The sequence below is a fragment of the Salvelinus fontinalis genome, chromosome 34 (assembly GCF_029448725.1).
Source record: "Salvelinus fontinalis isolate EN_2023a chromosome 34, ASM2944872v1, whole genome shotgun sequence".
NCBI lineage: Eukaryota > Metazoa > Chordata > Actinopteri > Salmoniformes > Salmonidae > Salvelinus > Salvelinus fontinalis.
Window position 1 is genome coordinate 4884566 of NC_074698.1, and position 13049 is coordinate 4897614.

Consider the following 13049-nt stretch of genomic DNA (forward strand, 5'->3'; position numbering starts at 1 on the left):
CTGATAGTATGCATATGTTTAACTGTTCGCGGAAGAGCAGGCAGTTGAGCTGAAATGCTGAGACTGTCTCTGGATCAGCACAGCAAGTCACAGCGTTGACCTTAACTCAGTCATAAATGCTTACGCTGGCCGAAAGGCTGCTTATTTAGCAGATATGACTGACCTTTGACCTTGGCTGTGAAGTACTGCATCAAACTACTGCCACAGTTGTTGTTCATTCATGCGTTTGTTATTTAATCAAGACGACAAAGAAAAATAACTTCATTATTTGACATCATTTATTTGACATAAATCACTTTATTCCTAAAAAAATAAGACATTTGAAATGTACATTTTGTTCAATTCAAGTATAATACAAACGAAACTAGCGTTTTGGCTTGATTAGAAGATACTCAGTTGACTGGGTCAACTACAACTAGGGATGCGCACACACCTGGACCAATAGTGTTCTAACCATTGCAAAGCAGGACAAACTGTCACTACGGTGGTACCATTAACAAACTTCTATAGTGCAGCCATCCATCTCAAGAAACACATCTCCACATTTCCTTCAACCTCAAGCTATTCACACAGGCAAGGAATTCCATCCAACAATTACAAACTATACATTTGGCTATCTGTACTTGCTCGCGCTTTGGACATTTTTGTTCAAGCTAATGGAAAGAAAACAAAGTTGCATGTACATTTTTCCTCACTGACCAATCCAAACAAAAGTAGGTCCATTACAATAAAGGATTTTTATACCAGGAAAACAATGACCAATTGGCTAATATTTGTGAACAATCTGTTGTCTGCATTCATAAGGCCCTTATCAAGACATTAGGATGTTTGATGTTTGAAATGTAGGCCACTTGGCAATAGGCACTCGTGAAATTTAACACACGTTTCACATACTATGTGATACAGTCGAATAGTTATGATGCTACAACTTCAACCTTCCTAACAGGTTATAACCGGACAGTGTTACACCCCCTTTGTGTCTTCTCCATACTCTGATAAGGATTTGAAATGATGCGACCTCCACTGAAACGACCCTCAAAAATGAAGTGGCTATTCTTCACAGTGAATACCATCATGACCAAGTACTTCACCTAAACCTTCACAACTCTGAAATGGTCGATCCCACGCTCTACCGGAATGACAAGATCTCCCACTTCCGCCTTGGTTTTTTCTCCTTCTCCGACAGGATCTATTTTTCACGCCACCCCCCCTTCACTTTCATGCTCCCCTCCACTGTCAACCCCAAATCCAGGTGTTGTAAGCGGGGCAGGAGGCTCCCGCTAAGGGCCTTGGTGTGGGATGGAACATACAGATCAGACTAATCATATTTGAGGAGCAGTTTAATTTGAGGTCTACAATCACCTGCACTTTGGAAGATGGCCTTTCTAAGGCAACTGGTTCAGTCCTCTCTCCCTGAACCCCCCTTCCTAGGAACACAACTTTAGTGGGGACAGGAAGTGAGTGGGTTTACCCACTTCCTGAAACAGGAAACCACTAGGGGTTTTAAACCTGTGCAAATCAGAAGCTTCTTCTCTTCTAGGCTTCCTCCAGGATTGGTCGCGACGTCTTTCTCCCACCACCACGTCAACATTAGGTCCCATTGAGATTTGGCCCTTTTTCTCTCTCCTTAGGGCTTAAGGTAATTGAAAGGTCAAAGTTCACTTGGCGACTCTGTATATGGCCAGGTCCAGTGGTTCTTTACTGGGAACACACCAGTCATCTGCCTCCAAGTTGACTTTGTAGTGTTTCAGAGCTGTCTTGTTGAACACAGGAAGCCTCTCCACTGAATCCGTGGACAATGCCTGAGGGAGAGAGCAGGGGATAGAAGATAGAGTTAGCGATTAGCATGTCTAGGAATGTGACAACTTGACAGGTTATTCGTTTCTGAGGTGTATAAGGAGGTAGTAGGTAGTTGCCTCTTACCTTCATGTGAATGACAGCGTCGGTACCATGACCCTCCATTGAGTATAACTGTAGGTCTCCCTGGAAGTAACGCGCATAGAGGCGTGAAATGGGAAGCCCATAGCCAAAACCAGCCTGGAGGGACACACAACAGGGGAAATGTTACCGGCGAATGAAAATACATTGACATAGTTGGAACTATTAGCACAAAATAGAATCTTCGGCATCAAGGTACAGAAATGCAGCAAAAAAAAAAAAGGGTTTCTTGTCAAAAGTATGACTTCTGTGCGTTTTTAGGTTCTGTGAGGTGATATAAGTAGATGTGTGTGTATCACGCACCAGTGGGGCCCGATGATTGTCCCCGATGTCAGGTCTGGGAGCTGTGGAGTACATGTAGCTGAAGAGAGTCTCAATCTTTCTTAAGGGGACACCACCACCCTTATCCATCACCTAAAAAGAGAGAGAAAGAGAGCGAGATTACACACAGATTACGCTCAAACCCATTTATTGACCATCTGGGTCCATTTAAATAGAGCTATCACTGATTAACACTCTATGTATTGGGCAAGAATACATGAACAAAAATGCCTATGATATAAACCTGGGATTAGAACATCGGGCCAGAGAGAAGAAAATGCTAAGGTCATTAGGAATTATCAAGGCATCTAGTGCAGAGGTGAGCAGATGGTGAAGGTGGATCGTGAGAGGATTTAGCTCAAATTCATTGAGACAGCCATAGTTTCACATTCACCACTGCTAAGATTCTAATTGGGGGAAAGGTTAACGACATCAACCAATAGCAGCTGTAGTTAATCCCTTACTAAATATGGCTAAACATACTTTGTCCAATCCTGTTAATGAGAGCATGGCTCAAGTGGCTCTGCATTAATCATTGATGAAGGCTGTACTAGGGGGTGAACTAGGCGGAGGGCACAATAGAGGAGAGCTGAGCTGTGGCACAACATTATAGCCAGCATCATCTTTCTCTTACAAACCATTAGGTTGTTTCAAATAAGGATTTGTATAACAGGATTGGGTTTAAGGTTAGAGGTCACACAGGCCTATGTGTTGGTTCTATTTTGGGTTTGTTGTTTTGCTGTTTCATGGAGTTTAACTGGATTAGAAACGTTCACTTTTAGATATTGGTTCACCCGAGTTTCCAACAGCTCTACACTTTGTCCCCAGTCCTCTCATCATCTTGATTCTAATTCCCGCAAGGCTAGATGAGCACTGCGATTGGAAGTCTGCCCTGTCACTCACCTTGATCGACAGATCCTCTCCGCCAAGGGCCACCATGACTCTGATGGGTGGGAGGTTGTTGCTGACGTCATTGGTCTCAATTGTAGCTCTCATGGCATTCTGGGGGACATCAAAAGAGAACGTTCAGGTACTTGTCAACACATAACATCTGACCACACGCCATCATAATGGCAGCCAATGTTCTCCCTATCATCCACTTTGAGTTATAAGACATCGTTATATGGACTCACCTTGAAAAGCTCAAAGAGCATGTGGTAGAGATGGGAGGGGATATAAGAGATCTGGATTGGATCTCTGACATTGTTGGCTGAAAAGGGAAATGATAACAGACTATGAAATCCCCATAAGTGCATCGGTTTATTTCCCTATTAATAGCTACTAACGTACTGCATGTGACGCTATTTAGCTTTTAAGATAATGTGTGAGTTTTTTTTATTTCAAATTCACATTAAGGGTGAGGGTGTGTAGAGGCCTGCTCTGCTTACAGTTCATCTCCCTTAGCTCCAGCTCAGGGGCCCCGAGGTAGTACTGCTCACAGAGCATCTTTGCACTCTCAAACGCATCTGGAGAGAAAGAAAGGAGAAGGAAAGAAAGAAATGTAATTAGCTGTTTCCAGCTGTCACTCCGCAAACAAAAATGAACACGATAGCCAAATGTAGACAGAGCCACTCTTGGTGAGTTATCGGCTTCAAATAAACAAAATAAGCACTTCAAAACTGGGTCATTCTATCACCCTACCACCTAATTTTCACCTTAGACCAATTTAATGAGTAAGCCCCAAAGCTTCTCTAACCTCGAATCACTTCAGTGACATCACACAGGGAGTCAATGCACCCGATGGTGTTGGGATGGGCTGGGTTGGTGTTCCCGTCGAAAACAAGTGCTGCAGAGAAAACGGGGGACAAGGGGAGGAGGAGAGGAAAAAGGGGGGGGGGGGGGGGGGGGGGAGAGCTAGAATGTTACATGTGGTGGACCAAGTCCAACATGTTTCGGTGAATGATTGAAAAAGGCAAAGACTGGGCAGGAGAGTACCGGCAAGGCCCAGTTCTGTTTGAATGACCTTGGACAAATAGTGCTGAGGTGGGTGAAGTGGAAAAAAAGTGGTCCAAACCCTGAGAGCAGTTTGAACCGGTTTTTCCATTGGTTGCATAAGAGCTGACAACACAAAACGCTGTACCCATAGCACAGCATGGACACTACTTATCCTACTATAGTTGGAAAATTCTAGAGGCTACCTGGAAAATTCTCTTAACAACCCTATTTCCTGTCTTATAGTCAGGCCTCCGGGCTGAGACTGTCAAAAAAAATCTACCTCAGCATGTGCAAGCACCTCTGCCAGTCTTTCCATGCCAACCCTTGTATAACTGGTTGCCAGCACAATTAGAACACTACTTGAATGTGTGTCAAGACTAACAGTGTAAGCATTAATCTCGGCTTCAAACGGCTTGCTCAATGCCAGGGCCAAATTGTTGCATTGCCTTCTGCTTGAGTTGCAGGTTCAGTTAAGGGGAACTGGATTGGTCAAGGCCAAACTGATATAGGCCAATCCCTGTCAACCATCAGCAACAGCTATTTTCTAAGAATTGCTCCTCTGGAATTGGTGAGAGGTTGTCCCAAAACCACATCCCCTGAACTATGTTTGAAAATAAACAGAAAGCTTTAACTAGACAAGCTTATTTTGAACTAATCAATGTGGAATGCCTGTGACCTCAGAGGCGGGACTTACTGTGCTGGTTGATGAGCATGCGGATGGAGATACGGCTCATGTAGAATCGGTCCAGGAAGTACTGGATGTTCTGGCTAGTGACCGGGTCCTGGCCGAAGGCGTCTTTGTACTCGATGACGCCCTGCGCCATAGTGGGCACCACATCATTGTGCCTGTTCCTAATGGTCTCCAGGGATTCAACAAACCTGGGGAGAAAGGGGGCTGTCAATATTAGTCTTTAACAATCTCCCCACCCCAATTTTTATTTTTTTTATTTTTTTTAAAAGCACGTTTTTCAGAGTTAGTATTAGATGATTAATATATGCTATTTAGAAGCTGCTTTAATCCAAAGCGCCTTACAGTCATACATTTCATGTACAGATGACCCCAGTGGGAATCAAACCCTTCATCCATCTAGGCATTGCAAATGCCATGCTCCACTGCTCTACTGACTGAGCCACACAGGATCACAATATGGAGGAGTTAGCGGAAGCTGGTGCACACTTACGACTCCAAGACACTGTGGTCGTCTGGGCTCTTGTCAAGGAAGTCCAAGATCTCCATAAGGCTTTGGATGTACCTAGAAGAGAGAGAAGGAAGAGTTAACTTAGTGACCTTAGTATTGCCACGTTACAATCACACAGTTATCATCAACATTTGTTTAAATGCTGAGATGAAAAAAAAAACATTGATTCTCAATAGTAAAGCAAAAGGCTATTGGGTCTCAGGCTCTGTCAATAGAGACTGTTAGTAGATAGGGAAGGTACTTTTGCACTGGTCATTTTCCAGTTGGCTTTTGGACCAGCTAGGTGCCATTCCTGCATCCCTGTTCCTGCGTCGCTCTGATACCAGGACACCCCTCATCCATCTCGCATTGCTAGGCACATTGTGTGTGTGTGTGTGTGTGTGTGTGTGTGTCTCAATATGTCCATGTGATTCCTATACACAGAGCAGTAGTAAATCTACTCCACTGACATTCTCATATGCTGCTTAGGACAGCACAGCGAGCCTCTTCTGTCCAACTAAATCAAGAGTTTTTATTTACTAACTCTATTTTATCAATGTACCAATCGGGCTTCAGGAAGAAGCATAGCACAATTACAGCAGCCATCGAGGTTTTAAATGATATCACTGAAGCCCTTGACAAAAAACAGCACTGTGTCTCACTTTTTATTGATCTCTCTAAGGCTTTTGATACAGTTGATCATGCTATACTAAGGCAGAGATTGTCGAGTGTAGGTCTTTCGGAGCATGCAGTTGCATGGTTTGCTAACTATCTGTCTGATAGAACTCAGTGCACTCAATTTGATGGGCTCGTGTCTGTTAAATTGTCTGTCTGTAATGGTGTGCCCCAAGGCTCTGTACTTGGTCCTCTCTTATTCTCTATTTATATAAATGATTTAGACAAAATTTTCCAAAATGCACAACTTCATTTTTACGCTGATGATACTGTTATTTACTGTTGTGCCTCGTCTCTTCAAAAGCTTTCCAGAACTTGCAAACTGCTTTTTATACTGTTCAATATTCTTTGTGTCAATTGAAGCTTATCCTCAATACTGACAAAACAAAATTAATGGCGTTTTCTAATGCAAGAAATAGACCTCTGAACCTTTTACCTATTACTACCTGTCAAGGCAAGGAGATTGAGGTTGTAACCATATATAAATATCTTGGAATTTTAATTGATGACGGCCTCTTTTAAATTGCATATTCAACAACTTACAAAAGAATTTAAGCTGAAATTGGGATTTTATTTTAGGAATAAGGCCTGTTTTTCTTTTGAAGCCAGAAGGAAGGAGGCTAGTATCAGCTACATTTTTTTCCTTTACTAGACTATGGGGATATTTTATATATGAATGCTTCCGCTCAGTGTTTGAGATCAATTGACACTCTTTACCATGGCACTTTGAGATTAATTTTAAACCGCAAAACCCTTACGCACCACTGCACTTTGTATACCAGGGTTGGCTGGCCTACTCAAGTCACTCATAGGCTCAGTCACTGGTATACTTTTATTTACAAAGCCATTTTGGGTTTACTACCTTTTTATTTGGACATTTTTATTGTTCAGAAATGTGGTGGGTACTCTCTTCGTTCACTGGACTGTATCCTGCTAACTGCTCCAAATGTCCGAACTGAATCTGGTAAAAGGGCTTTTATGTACTCTGCGCCATCGTCTTGGAACACCTTACAAAATACTTTTAAACTGGAAGAACTTGTCCCGATTGGTGTTTTTAAATCACTGATGAAGGATTTTGAGGCTGATTCCCTGACCTGTCAATGTTTTAATTTGCTGTTTTTGATTTTGTTATACTCTTGTGAATTCAATGGTTTTTACTAGATTACTTGTAGTTTTTCATGTTGTCTGTCTGTCATTTTTGTAATGACTTGGTGCTGCCTATCTTGGCCAGGACGCTCTTGAAAAATAGATTTTAAATCTCAATGAGCCCTTCCTGGTTAAATAAAGGTAAAATAAATAATAATAAATAAAAAAATATTTAAAAAGTCAACGTGAGCCTTCATTTCTGCAAAAGCTATGCACACGGCTTTCCTTCCAGCCTACCAGTCCACATTAGAATAGGAGCTGAATGCTAATCAATAAGACGGCAAAACTCGTTATCATTCAACAAGAACAAACCAATAGTCATCTGCAAGAAAGCACATGAGCCTTGTTTGGTTTAAATCAGGAACCTAGGATAACCTTAAGATGCATGTTTACTTGATGTGTATCTGTACTTCCCCCCCTTGTTTCAACTGTTCCTACCAAGACAACCCTTAGTCAAAAACAACGAGGGAAGGGAGGGCGGGAACTGGGACAAAGTTCACAGCGCGAGCGAGTGGCGCACAGCTGGGACACTAGAGCTATGCATTGGCCAAATGACCATAACAACAACGTTGCTTAATCAAACCCCGGGTATGTACGATATGCTGCAAACAATAAAACACTTGTGTGCTGACACTGTGGCACAATATATCCCGATTCTAGTATATATAGGGCGACATTATATGCTACTGTCCCGTTAAAAAGTTGACGTTTTCGGATAGGTTCCTGATCGCTGTAGCTGTTTCTTACCAGCGTTGTACTTGCTGCACCGATGGTGTGGTCAACAAGCGGTCCGGCAAGAGATTGAGCTCTTTCATGATGTTGGACAACCGAACGGGAAGTTCTTGTCTAAGGAAGGCGAAGGACGTCTTCTCGCAGGCATTTGTAGAACCTGGAGATGGTGGGTGTCAAAGTTAGATAAGCTAGAGCAAAAGTGTTTGAGGATATGTCAAAGCAATTGTGTAATAATAATAATAATAATAGCTATTATTTATTCACCCCATCATCATCAACATCACCTGTACATGCCAAACTATGGCCTATGCAGACAGGCTTCTGCCTATTCCAGTATCTCATATCGTTACTGAAAACCATGGTAACGTTGTAGTCTACATTTAAACATTATGATTGGCTAGCTGGAACAACATGAACCAGCCTACATCCGTAGGTCGTATTGTTTGCACATGAGACAAGTCAGTGTAAACATATTGAAAAATTATATCTAATTACCATATTCAGTGTTGTAGTTTAGATTTAGATTATACCCCTATGTCTTGTATGGTTTATTTACCATTTTCTTTACATTTCATACCATGTGTTATTCAGCAAGCCTGCAAAACATACAATGACATCCCTCTATCAGTGTGCACGACATTGAAATTAATATTGAAACATTGTGCGCTCGAATTATTTTCTGAGCAACATTATGGCATTGGTATTCAAAAGGATGCCGTTGAGTTTGTATTCTACTCACCGAAATCCAAGAATTGCTTCATAGACAAAGGTGATGGTGAGAATTTTGAGAAATGGTCAATATGCTTTGGCACGTTGGCCAAAGCAGCGTTCTTCATCAGGAATCTGACAAACTTCATTATGCAAGGCAAATAAAAAATCCTAAAGAAAAATAGTAAAGAAAATCGAAATGTCCGTTCAGAATACAAGATGTATAGCTCCTGTCAGTTTAGGTCTGTCTCGAGTGTTTACGTTCAATGTTGATTTTCTGAAGATTGCGACAGTTGGAGTTGTCTTGAAGTAGACTTCGCCAGCCAATAGCGTTGCTTTATGCGCAGAGCTGGCCAATGAGAGTGGGCGGTCAGTGCGCAGTGCTAGGAAACCCACCCCACGAGACATGGTCAACAACCCAACAGGGGCATGATGACGGTGTTGACAGATTGTGTGTGTCATCTCTAATTTACATAACCTCAATTAACCTACGTCTGTCGCCTGTCTGGAGAAAAATCACTGCTATGCTGTTGACAAGCTCAACAAGGTGACGTTCAGGGATGGTAGCCTACTGCTGTCCCGAAAACAAGTGCTCAATTCGAATGTTACTGTGAATGCAGGGCATAGGTTATTGCATTATAATTGCTAGCTTTAAAAAATAATAATAATACACATTCCTGTGTTAATTTTACTTGGAACCATGGTCACCACGGCAATCAATCCCCAAAAAACATGTTAACTTGTTTGATTTGGATCCCCATTAACAGACAACTAGTCTACATGGGGTCCGACACACCGAAAATACATTACACACAAAAATACTTGACATGTTTACAGTAATGGTATCAATACTTGGTCAAGGAGCACTGAACTTCACACACCTTCCATTCAGGCCAGAGAGGGGTAAACAAAACAAAAAAGTCCAGACCATCACAACAAGCATACATGTCTGGTGAACTAGTCTATGCAAAAAAGATCCAAAGGAATTTCAGTCTTTTGCAACAACAAAAAATAATGAAGTACATAACTGGAAAATTATTGTATTTCTTCCTGCTTGTTACCATCTAGAAAATATATTCCCTTAGACAATACCAGGCAAATACCATCTAAAACAGGACTGTAAAATCAAGTGGTGCTGTTGTATGCTATAGTAGTAAACACGCCACCATAATCCGTTTATGGTGTTCATTCACAACGAGGTGAGAGTTGATGGAATGGGCATGCCACTGTGTTTCCATAACAAGGTTAACAATATAGACATGACAGAGCATGTTTCCATCAACAAGGTGAGGTACAGTACAGAACATAGATAGAGAGAATAGATAGGGAGAGAGAGAACAGGCTTGGGTCGATGGTCAATGACAACAGCAGCAGTGAGGGACGGGAATCAAATGGTTAGAGTGGGCTGCTTATACCAGAGGCAGAGGGTTCGTAGTGAGGACGACTGGCTACTATTCTGAACTTTGTGTGGTGAGCTTTCTGGCATCCAGAGCTGCTGAGGCATCAGCCAAGTGGTGCTACACAGACTGGAAGAGGCTATAAGTGGCGATGTGAGAGAGAGAGAGCAAGAGGTAGACAGAGAGAGAGAGAGAGCACACTGCCAACAAAATGTGGTGGAAACAGCTGTACTTCCTAACCTCCTGCCAAATGTATGACCATAGCAGAGATGCATAATTCCCTCAGATTACACAGATCCACAAAGAATTCAAAAACAAACCCAATTTGGATACACTCCCATATCTACTGGTTGAAATACCACAGTGTGCCATCACAGCAGCAATATTTGTGACCTGTTGCCACAAGAAAAGGGCAACCAGTGAAGAACAAACATCATTTTAAATACAACATACAGTTGAAGTCGGAAGTTTACATATTAGGTTGGTGTCATTAAAACTCATTTTTCAACCACTCCACAAATTTCTTGTTAACAAACTATAGTTTTGGCAAGTCCGTTAGGACATCTACTTTGTGCATGACAAGTCATTTTTCCAACAATTGTTTACAGACAGATTATTTCACTTATAATTCACTGCATCACAATTCCAGTGGGTCAGAAGTGTACATACACTAAGTTGACTGTGCCTTTAAACAGCTTGGAAAATTCCAGAAAATTATGTCATGCCTTTAGAAGCTTCTGATAGGCTAATTGACATAATTTGAGTCAATTGGAGCTTTACCTGTGGATGTATTTCAAGGCCTACCTTCAAACTCAGTGCCTCTTTGCTTGACATCATGGGAAAATCAAAAGAAATTATCCAAGACCTCAGAAAAAAATTGTAGACCTCTACAAGTCTGGTTCATCCTTGGGAGCAATTTCCACACACCTGAAGTTACCACGTTCATCTGTACAAACAATAGTACGCAAGTATAAACACCATGGGACCACGCAGCCGTCATACCACTCAGGAAAGAGATGGGTTCTGTCTCCTAGAGATGAACGTACTTTGATGCGAAAAGTGCAAATCAATCCCAGAACAACAGCAAAGGACCTTGTGGAGATGCTGGAGGAAACAGGTACAAAAGTATCTATATCCAGAGTAAAACGAGTCCTATATCGACATAACCTGAAAGGCCGCTCAGTAAGGAAGAAGCCAATGCTCCAAAACTGTCATAAAAAAGCCAGACTACGGTTTGCAACTGCACATGGGGACAAAGATCATACTTTTTGGAGAAATGTCCTCTGGTCTGATGAAACAAAAATAGAACTGTTTGGCCATAAGGACCATCGTTATGTTTGGAGGAAGAAGGGGGATGCTTGCAAGTGTAACGGATGTGAAATGGCTAGCTAGTTAGCGGGTACGCGCTAGTAGCATTTCAATCAGTTACGTCACTTGCTCTGAGACTTAAGTAGTGTTGCCCCTTGCTCTGCAAGGGCCGTGGCCTTTGTGGAGTGATGGGTAACGATGCTTCGTGGGCAACCGTTGTTGATGTGTGCAGAGGGTCCCTGGTTCGCGCCCGTGTCGGGGCGAGGGGACGACGTAAAGTTATACTGTTACATTGAATCCCTGGTTCGCGCCCGTGTCGGGGCGAGGGGACGGTTTAAAGTTATACTGTTACATTGATGCTGTTGACCCGGATCACTGGTTGCTGCGGAAAAGGAGGAGGTTGAAAGGGGGGTGAGTGTAACGGATGTGAAATGGCTAGCTAGTTAGCGGGTACGCGCTAGTAGCATTTCACTCAGTTACGTCACTTGCTCTGAGACTTAAGTAGTGTTGCCCCTTGCTCTGCAAGGGCCGTGGCCTTTGTGGAGCGATGGGTAACGATGCTTCGTGGGCAACCGTTGTTGATGTGTGCAGAGGGTCCCTGGTTCGCGCCCGTGTCGGGGTGAGGGGACGACGTAAAGTTATACTGTTACACAAGCCGAATAACACCATCCCAACCGTGAAGCAAAGGGGTGGCAGCGTCATGTTGTGGGGGTGCTTTGCTGCAGGAGGGACTGATGCACTTTACAAAATAGATGGCATCATGAGGGAAGGAAAATTATGTGCAAATATTGAAGCAACATCTCAAGACATCAGTCAGGAAGTTAAAGCTTGGTTGCAAATGGGTCTTCCAAATGAACAATGACCCCAAGCATAATTCCAAAGTTGTGGCAAAATGGCATAAGGACAGCAAAGTCAAGGTATTAGGAGTGGCCATCACAAAGCCCGGATCTCAATCCTATAGAAAATGTGTGGGCAGAACTCAAAAAGCGTGCGTGAGCAAGGAGGCCTACAAACCTGACTCAGTTACACCAGCTCTGTCAGGAGGAATCGGCCAAAATTCACCCAACTTATTGCGGGAAGTGTGTGGAAGGCTACCCAAAACATTTGACCCAAGTTAAACAATTTAAAGGCAAAGCTACCAAATACTAATTAAGTGTATGTATACTTCTGACCCACTGGGAATGTGATGAAAGAAATAAAAGCTGAAATAAATCATTCTCTCTATTATTCTGACATTTCACATTTTGAAAATAAAGAGGTGATACTAATTCACCTAAGACAGGGAATTTTTACTAGGATTAAATGTCAGGAATGATGAAAAACTGAGTTTAAATGTATTTGGCTAAGGTGTATGTAAACCTCTGAATTCAACTGTATATTTATGTTTATTTATTTTCTCTTTTTGTACTTTAACTATTCACACATCATTACTACACTATATATATATATATATATATATATATATATATATATATATATATATATACATATTGACACCAACACTTGTAACTGTTGTAAGTGTAATATTTACTGTACATTTTTTATTGTTTATTTTACTTTTGGTTATTATCTATTTCACTTGCTTTGGCAATGTAAATCAAATCAAACTTTTTGGCACATACGTAGTGTAGACCTTACCGTGAAATGCTTACTTACAGGTCGTTAACTCTTCTTGAACTGCTATGTTGGTTAAGAAAATATTTACCAAATA

General features: G+C 41.9%; 1 protein-coding gene across 2 annotated transcripts; it reads right to left on the reverse strand.

Annotated features, from left to right (window-relative positions):
- Window positions 1-260: 260 nt before the first annotated feature.
- On the reverse strand, window positions 261-8935 carry LOC129832897 (pyruvate dehydrogenase (acetyl-transferring) kinase isozyme 2, mitochondrial-like). 2 transcript variants are annotated; one of them, XM_055896998.1, is made up of 11 exons: window positions 8665-8934; window positions 7941-8082; window positions 5376-5447; window positions 4889-5073; window positions 3956-4045; window positions 3648-3725; window positions 3393-3469; window positions 3163-3261; window positions 2242-2352; window positions 1924-2037; window positions 261-1802 (listed from the first exon to the last, which is right to left on the reverse strand). In XM_055896998.1, exons 1-11 carry the CDS (start codon window positions 8780-8782, stop codon window positions 1659-1661), a joined length of 1230 nt encoding a protein of 409 aa, XP_055752973.1. In that variant the 5' UTR covers window positions 8783-8934; the 3' UTR covers window positions 261-1658. The 2 variants fall into 2 exon arrangements, with proteins under 2 accessions (XP_055752973.1, XP_055752975.1); XM_055897000.1 differs by lacking the exon at window positions 3956-4045 and having other exon boundaries at window positions 8665-8935.
- Between the last annotated feature and the right edge of the window lie 4114 nt (window positions 8936-13049).

What these genes read in the sequence shown, in the direction of transcription:
- LOC129832897 (XM_055896998.1), bottom strand. Translation starts at nt 8,782, where the DNA reads ATGAAGTTTGTCAGATTCCTGATGAAGAACGCTGCTTTGGCCAACGTG. An exon ending in GTGCAGCAAGTACAACGCTG is followed by an intron (nt 5,448 to 7,940) that starts GTAAGAAACAGC and finishes TCTCTCTTCTAG; the next exon opens with GTACATCCAAAGCCTTATGG. An exon ending in GACCACAGTGTCTTGGAGTC is followed by an intron (nt 5,074 to 5,375) that starts GTAAGTGTGCAC and finishes CTTTCTCCCCAG; the next exon opens with GTTTGTTGAATCCCTGGAGA.